The 15,110-nt window shown below is 35.5% G+C and overlaps 1 protein-coding gene across 1 annotated transcript; it reads right to left on the bottom strand.

Annotated features, from left to right (window-relative positions):
• Window positions 1–8,123: 8,123 nt before the first annotated feature.
• On the bottom strand, window positions 8,124–14,785 carry LOC104900985 (uncharacterized). The gene is made up of 3 exons (XM_010688523.4): window positions 14,017–14,785; window positions 12,609–13,554; window positions 8,124–8,651 (listed from the first exon to the last, which is right to left on the bottom strand). The coding sequence occupies exons 1-3, from the start codon at window positions 14,568–14,570 to the stop codon at window positions 8,301–8,303; spliced, it is 1,851 nt and encodes a 616-aa protein (XP_010686825.1). The 5' UTR covers window positions 14,571–14,785; the 3' UTR covers window positions 8,124–8,300.
• Window positions 14,786–15,110: the final 325 nt, after the last annotated feature.

Here is a 15,110-nt window from a genome sequence, read left to right as displayed (position 1 = left end):
AAAAGGAACGTTACTCATTAATTTTTTTATTTTTTTTTATTTTACTTTGGGCCAACAACATATACAATTGGGCCCCTATATTTTGAGGGCCCTGTGCAGTTGCTCACCTTGCACAGTAACTTAGTCGGGCCTGCTAATAGGTAAAAAGTATAATGATTAAAATAATAGTGGGTCATATCCCATAATAGAAGTGTAAAGAGTATTTTAAGATAGATAAAAAAGAAAAGTATAAAAAGTATTGTGGGATGGAGGGAGTATTCAATTTCCAACAAACACAGGCAATGCTTATAATTTTTATATCATTGTTAAGGTAGCAGCCTAGACCACCTTTATCTTTGGGATTGCAAACAATTTTCCAAGAAATCAACGAGATTTTCCTCTCTTCCTCACTTCCATTCCATAAGAAATTGCTATATATGGAGTCAAGCTTTACGGCAACTAAATTGGAAATACAAAGGCATGCATGAAATATCTAGGAGTGACTTGGAGAGTTGAGTTTATTAGAGCCATACGGTCCGCTTTAGAGAGGGCTTCTACTTTTTAGGAGGCCAGTTTAGAAGAGAATTTGTCTATAAGAAATTTGCACTAATCATGTCGACGGAGTTTGATTGCCTATTGTGATACCTTTTCGGAAGCGGAACGGGCCAACGAGTCAAACTCACAGCTATGCTGTGATGTATAGGTTTTTTAAGCCATCCGAGTTCGTTTAAGGCTCCAAATAGGCATTTTAAGTATTTCCGAATTTTATTATTTCCTTAATTATGTATTAAGATTTTGTTTTACGTATTTAAACATTATTAGGTCAATGTTTGGAGGCCGTTTTTCATTAATGTTCTTGTATTTTCAGATCTATATATAATTTCTTAATCTTTGTTTTGATTAATGTTCTTGTATTTTCATATCTATAATTTCTTCTCTTTTGTATATTAGTTTTTGTTCCTTTTTTTTCATTTTCATTTCATTCTTTTTTTTTTTTTTGGTTTTAGTTGCATTGTAGATCTATGATTTCTTCTCTTCTGTATATTTGGGTTTAGTTGCATTGTAGATCTATAATTTCTTCTCTTCTGGATTTGGATGGTTTACTTTAAAGTTTAATGCAAATGTTAAAATTCAGAAAATGTGAGATTAATATATGAGTAAAAAAATGTCAAAAAAAAAAAAATTTTTTTTGGTAGGAAGGGCTGCGCTTTTACCTAAAAAGCGCAGCCCTTGGCTGCGCTTGAAAAGCGCATCCCTACTTAAAAAGTGAAGGGTTGCTATTGAAAGGACTGCTGTCAAAAAGCGCAGCCCTAATGGCCTTTTTAGTGCAGCCCTTCCTTATTTTTCTACTAGTGTAAGACACTAATGATTATAAAATCTGAATGGTTTTCTTCCATGATACACTTGACAAGCTTTAATCATTATAGGGCAGTGATCAAAGTCCTCTTCAGGCATAAACTGCACTTCACTAGTAGGAAACGTTAGGGACCACTCAAATTAGACATGCGCCTGTCTAATTTGGAGAATATTCTAGCCTCTCTCCCTCTTGTTTATTGGTCTAGGTAAAAAATCTTCTAGCAGCCTTCACCTCCTCCAATTTACAAAGATTCGTGTAATTCCTCATAGTAAAGATGTCATGAGATCTAACAGGTAAACCACCCACTCTTTCATCCAAATTGAGGAGACTATTAAAATCCCTACCCACACACTAAGGTTCTTGACAGCCATCAGCAATAGATGTAAGAGAGCTCCATAATTCTTCTCTACCACCTTCATCATTATATGCATATATAAATGTGTATAAAAATGATTTTTTATAGCTTTGGATCCTGATTCTACAATGCATTAATTTTGCTGTACAAATCAAGATATCTACTATAAACACCTCAGGAAGCTAGGCAATTAGGACTCTGCCATTGTAGTGACTCACATGGTTAGAGAAAATACACCATTGAGGGCACAAATTAAGGTAAACTCTTCCAAGATTAGGAGCTTTTACCCTTGTCTCCAAGAGACCAAACAATTGAATGTTGTGAAGTTGAATAATCTTCCTCACTTTAATTTGTTTTGCAATGATGTTCAGTCCCCTGACATTCCATATGAGAATGTTATACATCCCTGGTAGGGGGCTCCCCCACCTCCACCCACCATCTTCAACCCTTTCTTCTTCTACTACACTGTCAAATTATACCTCCTTGTCCATATCAAGAATCTGAAAAGAGTTTGCAGTACTGACTGGAGCAGCACTTTCCTTAGGATTCCTAATAGGACTATTCTTCCTTCTTACCACTTCCTTGAACCCATCCTGTTGTGTAAGACCACCATTAACAACTCTACTCAGTCAGGTTCCTTATGATTGATCTGAACCCCTATCTTCCTAGGGGTCCATCTCTGCTCTTTATTTTTTCTACACTTTTCACCGGTATGCCCATATCCATGGCAACAAGTACAAACTAAAAGCCTCCATTCATATTCAATAGTCTGTTCAATAACTACCCCTCTCTCATTTTCAAAAAATACAGCATTAGGTAGATCTTGTGACAATCAAATATCTACCATAACCCTGCCAAACATCAACCTGTCCTTGTTCTTGGTAGCTTGATCCATTTTAACAAATCTCCCTACTAACCTAAAAAATTTACTTAAACTCTTCTCCCCCAATACTTAATATTAACTTGATGCATCTTAATCCAAATGGATACAGTTTTAACAGGGTCATTCAAATCCATTTCATGATGTCAGGCTTTAACAATAAAAGGTTTGGAATCAAAGAATTGAGGATCAGATTCAAGCACCTTATTCACATTTTCAATGCAATTAAAACGAACCAAGATATACCCTTCCCAATTAAGGCAACTTTATCAATTCCAAAGTTCTTCCATATCCTCCGCACAAAACCATCCATGATCTTCAATGGTAGATTTGACCCCATTACATAACAGATAATGATAAGTGCGTTCCTAACGCACTTTATGGCTTCCTTTTGGCTTGTTTTGGTTCCCTTTTTCCCCTTTCTTCCCTCTTTCTACTCACTTTTCCCTTCTATTTCATTCACTTGATCATACTTGATCATAGTGACATTTTGCTAGATTTTCGATCTATTTTGATCGAATTTCTAGCACATATGCTTTCACCATGTTTGCTCGTGTTTTTATTGCAGGCATGACCCTTTTCGGGACCGAAAAATGCGAGACATGGCACAAGGGAACGAGCTAGAGGATGAGAGGGAGCCTGAGGTGCGCTTGGTATACCCCGCACATGATGGTGCGCCCGCACACGCTACTGGTGCGCCCGCACCATCGACCAATTTTGGAGCAGAAAACAGATGACATTGGTGCGCCCGCACCATCTACGGAGGATTTCCACCTTGAGGCAGAAGAGTCATGTGCGCCCGCACCTGACGTATGGTGCGCCCGCACCTATGCATGGTGTGCCCGCACCCCCTTATGCTGCGCCCGCACCATGCGATTTTGGAAGAAATCTTCGTTTCATTTAAAACCTTTTTTCTTTTAGTTTCGGGACTTACGCTTTATTCTAGTTTTTCACACAACATTCTAGGGTTTTGTATTAGAGAGAAAATACTTTAGTTTTCATTGGTAATTGAAATTAGTGATCAGAGTTTGTGATTCCATTGATATTGAAGGTACTTTTCGTTCATCTTAATTCAAAGTTTCTGTTTTTAGTTCATTCTTTTGGTGTTCGTTTTTGTTCTTAGATTATTTTAGATCTTCATTCTCTTAGTTTATTAATTGCGATTTCCATTAGTTTAATCATTACTTAATCATATTTAGCCTTAGATTAGTCATAAATTTATTGTTTAATTGCTTTAACTCCATGAATAGTGAGTAGTTTTATAATCTAGGGTTAGGGTGAAAGTATTAATTAGGGTTTTAAGTATGTTGTTGATGTGATTGTGATGTTTAGAGAAGTTTATGCATTGATCTTGCTGTTTTGAAACCTTAGGATAGATATTGATCACATTTATACTTTGGTATTTAGATTTCAAAAGTTCTTTAATCGAATATCGAATTTTGACTCTTTTATCATCCCTAAGAATCAACTTAAAATCTAGGCCAAGATATTGGGTAGAAATTAAGGGGGTCCTTTATTAGGGGTTTTCCGAACTTATTGAATCTCTTAATCAATTGACTAAAGACCATTCGAGAGAGGATTTAGTTGATTGATTAAGTGATTATTCTTGAGGACCATTCGAGAGAGGACTCAAGTAATTTAGAGGGAAACTAAACCTTGCATAATCATCTTCGTACATCACAATCGCATTAGCATTCATTGGCTATCCTTATTCATACTAGTAACCTTAACTCTAGTGTCTTTTATCTGATATTTAAACTCGTGTTATTTGCTTGTTCGTGCTATTAGTTAGATTTAATCGATACCAAAACTCTTTCAAACCCCCAAATACCCTTCAATTAAGTAGTCTAGACTTGATAGACTTTAACCAATCCCTATTTCCTGTGGATCGATCCTTGACTTGCCCTTACTATTCCCTTAGTAATTGCTTGTTAGGACTATAAATATTGTTTGGAAAGCGGTTCTTAGTGCCTTAACGACACACTAAAAACCTCTTATCAGATAACAGCTGAGTTCCAATACCCAATTTCATCTTCAATATCTTCCATATCAATTTCAACATGTGAAATTGAGTTATGTGACTTCCCCCGCTGATGATTTTGTTGGACATTTAGAGTATTCGATGTATTTTTTTCATGTCACGTGATTTTGAGTCGCAATAGTTATGGTGGCGTGACTCGAATTAACATGAGTTATAGAGTTTATTAACGTATTTATTACATTGATAAAAGAGCGTTCAGAATATTGCTTTTGGAAAAGCGTCTCGTGCCTAGAAGATTGTTCATTGTTGTTTCTAGTAGTCAAATTCGTGATCCTTGTAACATCTTTGTAGCATTTCTAATAGATTCTGCAATCGAATCATTATTCTGTATTAAAACATTTCCACCCATTTGTGAACCACTATTCTTGATAACATTCAGCCATTTATCTGGTCATCTGCTCCTTATCTTGCAAAGCGTGTAATGATTCATCAATGCCATATATTTGTTTGATTGGTTATGAGATCCTCCAGAATTTCATTTGTTTCGTCATCTGGGTTTCATCTTCACTTGTGGTTTTGCCATCATCAACTCCCATTTTAGTTTTAGTATTCTTTTGATTATTGTGAATAATCACACTTTGTTTCCTAGTTCGTGCCATAGCTTAAGCGTCGAAGCACCGCGAAATGTAACAATGGCAGTTTGAAAGTTAACTTTAGAGGGACTAGATAATGAAAATAACGTTTGGTTATGTAACTCATATAGATTGATTTAAATTACAACTAAATCATCTAAAAATATTTGAATAATGTTCAAAAAGAAGTTATACTTCTTACAAAGAACAAAAATATACGACTACTTAATTCCTCAACTGTTAATAAACTTCACATCAATTATAATTTTCATAGTCTTATTTTTTGTACTATGGTTTATATTTATGTGTCAATCACTATAGAATTACCCTTCTAATTAATCAAAAAAAAAAAATAGTTTTCCTACATCATTATTGACCCTTAAAATAGATACAAACACTTACCTCACGTTTGAAACAGCACGAAGAAGACCATTTCATTTTAATCGTCTTTTTTTATATGTGTATTGGCCATTGGGTACATGTACACATCAACCTTAAAAGTACCTCTACTATAATATTTTGAAATAGGATTTGCAACAAAGGAAGTAGTATGTGAGAGCGACGCAAAGGAAAACAACATTAAATTTACTAAGAAATCGTTAAGTGCCAACCACAACAACTTCATAAGATACGTACAGGGCATCTTTCTGTGATATTGATTTTTCACCTGTTACACTCTTACACTTTCCCTTTAAATGAATATGACATCCTGGAAGTAGTTGAGCTAGGTACATACTTCATTTAAGGATATAATCTCTTATCACCCTAATATATATTCAAATTCAAATACACCCCTCCCTATAGACTATGGACATGTTTGGCAAAACTAGCGGTTCTAGTAGCTGTTAGCGATTGATGTAGCTATAACTGTTGGGGGTAGCTGCTAGCTGTCTATTAGTAGTTGTTAGCTATCAGCGATTAAAGTATTTGTTTAATTAGAAGTGTTTGGCAAAAGTAGCTGTTGAAATTGTAAAATACAATAAATGACATTTATTCTAATATAAAATGAACTACAATAATTTCATATGTTCGTTCAATAGTTAAATTCAATATTAATTTTTGCAAAGAAGTTACACAAAAAGGAGTATACGACTTTTTAGCTGCTCAAAGAAATGTATAAATATACGAAAATATTCAACCTTCGAAAAATTTATATTACAAATTTTACTAAAATGCTTCTAAAATATCTTATCTTCAAAATAAATATTTAATTACATCTCTGTTATGGTAAAATAAACATTGAATTGCCATAAAATAAAACAATTAATAAACAATAAAAGGAAAAAGAAATAAAAAACATTGGTTAATAATTCTACCTTATGCTATTATATAGCGTTCATTTGCTAGACCGCTACTGCTAAATCTCAAAGGTTACTTGTAGTAACGTTCCACAACCGCTACTCATAATCTACTCCAACTGCTACCCACTACTACAACCGCTACCTTACCAAACACTCATAATTTTCTTGAATAGCGTTCTAATCTTGTCAAACCGCTAACCGCTACCTCAAACGCTAGTGCCAAACAGGGCATATATCCCTTATTATCCTTAAAACACCTCTCTACTCTCGAATCTTTTGAAGATATTGGTCTATAAATCTATAATCATTTATTAATGCCATTCTCGTAGATATATTTACATATTACATCTCATTTAAATGACAGGAAAACTTGTAAATTGACATTAAAGTTCGAAAAATCACACTTAAAATTGACCTGAATCATCTAAAAGATAGCAACTATATAAATGACACAAAATCCTTGAAAATTGATTGTCATATGTTTCTTGTCAATTTTACAAGTACTAATGTTATTTCTATAAGAATCGTACCATGAGAATCACGTGGGAGCCCAATAGTTGGAGCTCCACCTCCCAACCTCGTGGTCGAGAGTTCGACTCTCATTAATCTCAAATTTGGGGCGTTTGTGTGGATATTTGCTTGTGGGTATAAATCCCCACTTTCCAATTTCTGGAAGTTTCCTTGTAGGTTGGGATCTCCTTGTTACGCCTAACTCATGAGGAATGAGCCTACTTGACCAGTTAATTACCGAATAAAAGAAATCGTACCATAAAAAAGGAATAACCCCATATGGAGGGGTCACGCATGATTCATGAACATATACATTATACATATATGTAAGCCAATGTCTTTAAGAATTTCTCTAATAGAATTCAACATGAAAAGTGAAAAAGCAAAAAGAAAAGATGCAAAGACAGAATAACTTAAAGGAAAGGGAAATCTAGAGCTCAAGATATTCAAAGCCATATTCAGGAAGAATATGTGTTTCTGTTTTGGAATACATTTTTGTTGGATTCTACCTTTATAAGTGGGTCTTTTCCTTAGCTTGGACTTCTTCATCCAGGGGATCGACTAGATTATATATGTAGTCATGAACATATTTCCATTAACAAAATGCTACTCCGTGAAATATAATGAACGTACTATTTTACTAAAAGTATTAATATGATGTCATATATTAAGTCGAAATTCCTAATATTTGCAATCGAAAAATAACAAAATCCTTGGACATGAGTAGCGGCCAGCTACTTGCCTAGTTTAGGTCGAATATAATGAAACATAGTAAATGTAAAATTTAACTAACGATTTACTGTTCATATTATCATATATGAGTACATCACTAATATTATGATGCGTGCTAAACCTATTTTAAAGCAGGAAGATCCATGTCATTCATATCATAGATCATGTAAACATTACAAACTAGTTAGGTCGGATTAGTGTGAACATAAGTAAAACTTTATTGCCCATCATCTTACAAATTTAGTTTCTTTTGATGGGAGATTTCCCCGTGTGTACTCTCGGATACTTTCTCCTTAAATTAATTCCATTTGGTCCTTTTCTCTAAAAAGAAAAGGGGTTGATCAGGTCCAGTTAAGTGTAATACTTATATTGAGTTCGAAAGCCAACGAGACAAACTTGGGCCGTAGAAATCATGTTCCATTTCATTGCTCTCTTTCTCAGCAGCCTATGGCTGAAAAATCTCAACAATTATAATATCTACAACATATGCAACTCAGACAACGAGAAGAAAGATTTGGAAAGCAAAATTAGCAACTACAGTCTACACTACAATTTTGTACTTGCCTATCTATCTTACTTTGCTTTCCTGACTGATTTAGTCTTTTTAATTTTATGATTTTTACTGTCAATACTTTCCCAACTGTATCCACTGGGAATAGCAAACGGATCTAAAATCAGTGCCTCTGGACACTGCTGTGGTTTGTTAGATGATCTACTGCTGTTGCTACGTCGTAGCCAAGAAGATGCTGATGAAGATGTCGATGCTGAAGTGGCACGTCTTTCCCCATCTTCAGGTGGACTAGTTCCATTGTTCAAGTATCGGGGACTCGATAAAGGAGTATAGAAAGACTCGGTTGGTTGCAACTCCACAAATTTAGTGAATGTAATTACTACCCTCACTGTTGGAACCACAGGGATCGCTATCTGCATCATCAGAATAGCAGTTGCATGAATTAATTCAAACTCCAAATGGCATGAAACAATAATGAGGACCACTATATTTCATATAGAAAACATGCATATTGGTTGTTGAAATTAGTACCACCAGGAAACCACCCAAAAAAGTGAATAGCATCAAGGCTGTAAAGTGTATCCGTGAACTATTTACAGCTTTTAGTCTTTAACTCAAATTCGATTGAGAGAGATTAGGTGCGTGATCAAGTTTCACCACCTAAAAGCTTCCCACAGATCCTGAAATGATTGTACAGCAATGACCTGATTGGTAGTCGTTAATATATGATGGTAATGGTACTAATAAATTTATAAAAAATTCATATATGAGACGGGCTTACAAAAAATTATGAAAAAGACCAAATTAACTTTTCTGTTTTAAGGAGTGCTTCAATACTATTCGTAGAGATAGCAATTAACCCCTTAAAATAAGTTACTTTACCTAAATGTCACCTAAAACTTGTTGATAAAGTTATACTACCTCCGTTTTCTATTATTTGCAACGATTAGACATTTTCCCTCTCTACTTTATGTCAAATCGTAACACATAATAAAAAACGAAGGTAGTATTTAATATTGTAATATAACAAGTTATATCTCAATTCCTATAATTGCTTCCTCTCCGTGTTTTTCTTCACAAGTTCTCATTACTCAATAGTCAATACGACCATGACCACTAAACTAGTGATGGTCTGATGGATGAAAATTGAAATTATGAGGAAAAAAAGATATTTAGAAACAAAAATTGACATAGACATTGTTGGCGTAAGACTTTCTTCACAGAATTATCTATAAATTCCTTACAGTCATCACCATCTATTACCCCTAACAAACAGCCCATTATTGACATGAAGTGAAATTTCACACTGTAACTTCAAAAAGCCTTTAATGCAAAGTTTTACCACAGAAGTGAGGTGTCTATCAAGAACAAAACATAGTTTGCAAGTTCAAATAAACGTTGATATAGATTAAATGCAAGTATGACTGCATACTGCAGTCTACTCGAGCACCACGTGCATAAACAGCACAGTTACTAAAAGCATGTAAAGTTTAAGTTATTTATGCATCTCAAGATGTTCATGGCCAAGCTTTGATTACATGATTTACATCAAATAAAATTGTGGGAAACCAGTGTGGTTTAGCGTGTATTTGCAATATAATGATAGTTAACAAACGACGACCATACTCCTTTCGCAAATCAAAGTATTCAGTTAAGCTTACACATACGTATGGTGCTAGAAAACCTAACAACTCTACAATGATATATTCTGTAATAACTGGTCTTGGTCCACTAAATTTATGTTTCTGAACAATAGAATTCTAGTTTCTAAACAGCCAAAATTTTCACGTTACAGATAATAAACACACATCTTAAACAGATATGTCTTCTAGTTTTAGTTAGAATTCTAAATTGAAACCTATTTGCGAACACAGCTGACATGATAGATTTTCTCCACAAAAGATGCAATTTACGACATTGAGACGTTAGGATGAAAATTGAAGGTAGGGTATACATTGTTACTTGATTGCCCATACAGAATCGTCGTGTTTTTTTTTTTTCTGAGGTAAGAAAAAAAACTTAGGCGAGAGGGTCGCCTAGGGTGCTGAAGAACCAAGATTATGATATTTGTATAAGCACTTAGGGTGCCTTCTTTTCACCTAAAAAAACCTGAACTAATCTGAACTAAACTTATTAGACCTTATTGACCTGAATTTTACTCTTATTGGAACTTAGTATTGAGTGTTGTGTTAACCTGATCAGAATTTATGTGAGGTGAAAAAAACACGCCCTTAGTCTATATACTTTTGTATGTGCCTAGCTGCTAAGAAAGTACGCCAGCTGATCTCAGGTGTCCACCATTCAAGCACTACCCAAATCACAAAAGTTTTAGCTTAAGTAATCACAGCATCCAACTTGAAGTTTAAGATTACTGCTCTCACAAGTCATACCCCAAATACACAACCTTCACCTTGTGACATACTCAAAAAGACATAATCTGCATTGGTCGTACAAATAATTACAATGCAAATGCCACATGCCCACATCATTCCCAAATGTTGGTGGACTATTCAAGGTAAAGTTTCCTCCACTCCATCCTCAATTATCAGGAAACAACAAGTACACTTAGAGAAGGGCCCTACATGCTTAAGAGTGACCCCCCTTTTTTAAGGTCATAGGTCCAACATTAAAAAATAGCAACGGTCCTACATAATTAAGAATCCTTAATTAGAGTACTTTAGTAACTTGGGTTTTATAATAGTAGAATTCAAAATCAAACGGTCACATTTCCAAGACAAAGAACATCGGATCAAGTGGACCCATTTAGATTACATAAAGCCTAAAGCTTTGATCCTTCCATATCAATTCATCAATACCCCCACAGCCTTCCTCTCCAACCCCACCATCAAAGCCAAAATCATTCCCCAAAATCTCAACAATCCAAAAATTGAAAAAAGTTCCAAACTTCATTTTTTACCCTAAAAAGTCTCAAAACTAACCCATATTTCCCAATTATCAATGAATCAATATAAACAATACTCCATGCATAAAGCAAAACCAAGACTAGCAAATAAAGAGAAAAAAGTCAAAAATTAGGAAGGAATTGTGCAAAATACCCTCCACATTTCCCACTTATCCATAAATCAAGTATTTGCACTCATAAAGCAATCAAGACTAGCAACAATAATAAAGTAAGAATGTTTAAATTCATGTAAGAATTTAGAGAGATACCAAATAATGCCATTTCACCTTTAAAGTAAAATCAACATGCATAAATGAATAAAGCAGAGCAAGACTAACAAAAAAAAAAGAACAATGTTAGAATGAGGTACTAAGAACAAGGTTAAATAACCCAAATGCCCCTTCACTTTTACAGGAAAAGACTGGAGAGGAATCCTGACAACCCCACATTTGACATTTCCCAATCATCAATAAATCTGGGTACTTTAATGAATAAAAAGCATGCTCCAAAACAAGCAATGAAACTAAGAAATCAATGCTTGTTTGGTTAACATGAGAAAAATGACTTATTTCTTGGAAGTGGAAGAATACGAAAGTACTTACGGCACGTTTGGTAGTTGTTAATAAATTGCAGTAATGGGAATGAATTTTAAGTGTAATTTTATTATGGAAGCACCCTTAAAATTTCCATGGGGAGGCATTTTTTTCTCAATGGGCAAGCAATCTCACCCTTAAACTTGTGTTTTCGTCTCCAAGGGGAAGCAATTTTCATTACCACTCATTACCACCTACAAGATGGCATTGAATGGGAATGAAAATTCAAGAAGAAAAGTAAACATATTAGGATAAATTAGCATTATCATGGGAATGGACAATGATATTTCACAAATTTACACAAATTCATTCTCATTACCACCATTTATGACCAACTACCAAACGGGCCGTTAGTGGCAAAAATAAAGACAAGTTGCACTTAAAAGCTTGTTTGTTAATTCATTTTAGCTGAACTTAACTTATCTTTGCTTGATTTTTGCTAAATTGGACTTATTTTGCTCAGCTCATTCTTTCTTTTAAAATGAATATATATTTGTTCAAGTTAACTTATTCTTAGTGAGCAGTGACACCCAAAAAATCAGAGGAGCTTCTACTTCCCAAACTCAACCAAGCAATTTCTAGACTTCTCCCCAAATAAAACTTCATTGACATTATTATAATTTATAACCTCATTGACGTTCAACCAAACAACCACTTATTCTAATGTGTTTGAAGAACATAACGTTGGTACAAAAATTTACTTCAGACAATCCAAAAATTACTAACTTAAGAAACTTAGCAACACACATTTCTCGATCATCAATAAAACAAAATGCTCCAAGAAGAAAGTAAAAGTTAAAATTCATGCAAAACCAAGATAAAATGAAGAAAATTCCTCTCAAATGAACAAGCTAAAAAGACAAAATTAGCCTTACCTTAACAGGAAAAGTCCCCGGCGGAAACTTGGTAGTAAGCAACTCCCTCATCCTTCTCACAGCCTTAACCTTATTAGCCAAAATATCAAGCAACGGCAACATCTCCTCCGTCTTCAATGGAAAATCCTCCGTCAACCACACCGTCGGCCGCAAACTCTTAACATACTCCTTCTCCTTCGTCTTAACCTCAGCCGAAGACACCCCTCCCGCCACCACTGGTATCCTTGATCCCTCATTAACCGTCGAACCACGCCGCCTCTCCGCCATCGGAATCCTTGCCGCTTCATTCACAGCTGAAGCACGTCGCCTATTATCCACCACAGGAATCCTCGATGCCTCACTCACCGTTGAAGCACGCCGCCGCTCCACCACCTTCGACGGCGGCGAAAAATTAATATCAACACTTTTCCTTCCCACCGACACCCACTCTCTCTCCTCTCTAACAAAACTACTATGCCTTCTTTTATCATCACAAGGGAGCTCAAAATTCTCCGCCACTAGAAAACCTTCTTCCTCATCAAGCTCTAATGGAATCACTTGTTCATCTCTAGCACTCACCTTTCTTGACCTGAAACTAACCACTACATTCTGAACGTCGTAAACTTTCCCCTTCCATTCTCCGACGCTTTCGATTTTGTCCTGCCGACGCCAATTTGTGCGCGGAATTAGCTCCGCTTTTGTTACGTCCATTCCTGGACGATAAACGCTCGTTTGGGAACAGAATGATGCGATGTCGTCGTCGGTCATCGGAGTTCCGGCGTTTTCGAATGCGTCGATTATTTTTTTCTCGTCGCGGTTTAAAACAATCAGTGATCCTTCGGGAATTTCTTTGGACGGATCGCCGTCGCCGAGGAAGAGAAAGCTTTGATCGGCGCGTTGGATTTTCATGCCGTCGAATCCTGCCAGTGTTGTGTCCGCGCGTAAGTTTCCATCGCGCTTCCATATTCTGTAATTAATAACAGAGTAAATCTTTAATTTAGTGCATAATTTATGGAGATTAAATCGCTTAATTGAAGGTTTTAAAAGTGTTTTTAACATCAAATTAATTGAAATTCAATGCTTGATCCGTTACGGTTACATTCATAAAAAAATGTATTCAATATCACAATGCAAAATGCATGATATTTCTGTTTGAGAATTTAAGTTATTTACATTCAAAATTCAATCAAATACTAATATTTTAGGGAAAATGTGGAACAAATTGAAGTAATTCTCAAATTAGGTAACAATGTAGATTGATCGCGTTGTTTTGTCCAAAAAAAATGCATGACAATTTTGGTAATAATAAAAATGAAGAGTAAAATCTAGCAAAATGAGCCCATAATTTTAGTACAAACCTACCAAAACAGAACACAGTTGCATTACTACACTCTTAAGAATGAAGCAAAATGTAGGAAAGAAGAATTACCGGTAAGTATCAGAAGGAGCAATTTTGCCAATAAAAGGAACAAAAGAAGATTCAAAATGAAACTGAATTTCCATATAAAAATCCCTCATTGTTCTCAAAACAGAAAGAAGTCGAGGAAGACGACGACGCCACTTAGACCAAGCAGATAAATGATGATGTTGAACAAGTATTCTAGAAACTTCCAATTTACGACGACAAAGCGCATCTTGTAGTGGGTTCCACCCAGAAGAATTCTGTAAAGACACGTCAGCACCAGCGGAGGCTAAGAGTTGAGCAGAGACGGCGTCGTTTAAACGGACAGCAAGATGAAGAGGAGTTTCACGGAAAGGGATGTCATCACGGCGGTCTAAAATGGATGAGATTTTATCGGAGATTTTTTCTTGGTGGAGTGAGTCTGACTCGGTTGTGACTCGGAGTGGGTCAGCGAGTTTAGGGAGAGAGGAGAGAAGACGAGTTAAGGTGGAGTGGTCGTGGAGTGCGACGGCGTAGTGGGCTGGGCTGTGGGCGTAGTCTGATGGGTTAATGGGCTGAGGTTGGGTTTGGGGTTTCGACATTGGGGAAATGATGGAGGAATGTTTTGGAGGTTGAAGAAGATGGGAGAGAGAGAGAGAGAGAGAGAGAGAAAGGAGGGTAGTTTTGTATTTTTGTGGGGGAATGTTGAGGGGGAGAGGGAAGAAGAAGAGAGAGAAGTGGACAACACGCAAGGACAGAATGGAAGAAGTGAGTGAAAGAGAGAGGGGAGGGGGGGCGCGACTTTTGTTGAGGGTGAAAATTCCATATGGTTGGATTTCATATGTTCTTTTCTTTATCTTCTTTTAATTATTTTTTTTGTTTTTTTTCAATAATAAAAAATAAGGGTTTGATTATGTTCAACTTTTCAAGATTGGTAAGTTCAGATGAGTAAAATAAGTTAAAAAGAATCGTTTCAAAAAAAAAAAAAATAAGTTGAAAAGAATAGATGTTAGATTTTTTAATTTGTTACTAAAATTGAAAAAAAAAAAAAAGTAGTTGAACTAATTACTAATGGACTAATGCCTTTTCGAGTAAATATTAGGTTTAAATTAAAATACTCCTTTGATTACTACTCCCTCCGT

This window comes from Beta vulgaris, chromosome 8 (genome assembly GCF_026745355.1).
Source record: "Beta vulgaris subsp. vulgaris cultivar EL10 chromosome 8, EL10.2, whole genome shotgun sequence".
NCBI lineage: Eukaryota > Viridiplantae > Streptophyta > Magnoliopsida > Caryophyllales > Amaranthaceae > Beta > Beta vulgaris.
This window is presented reverse-complemented; position numbering and strand designations above follow the sequence as displayed.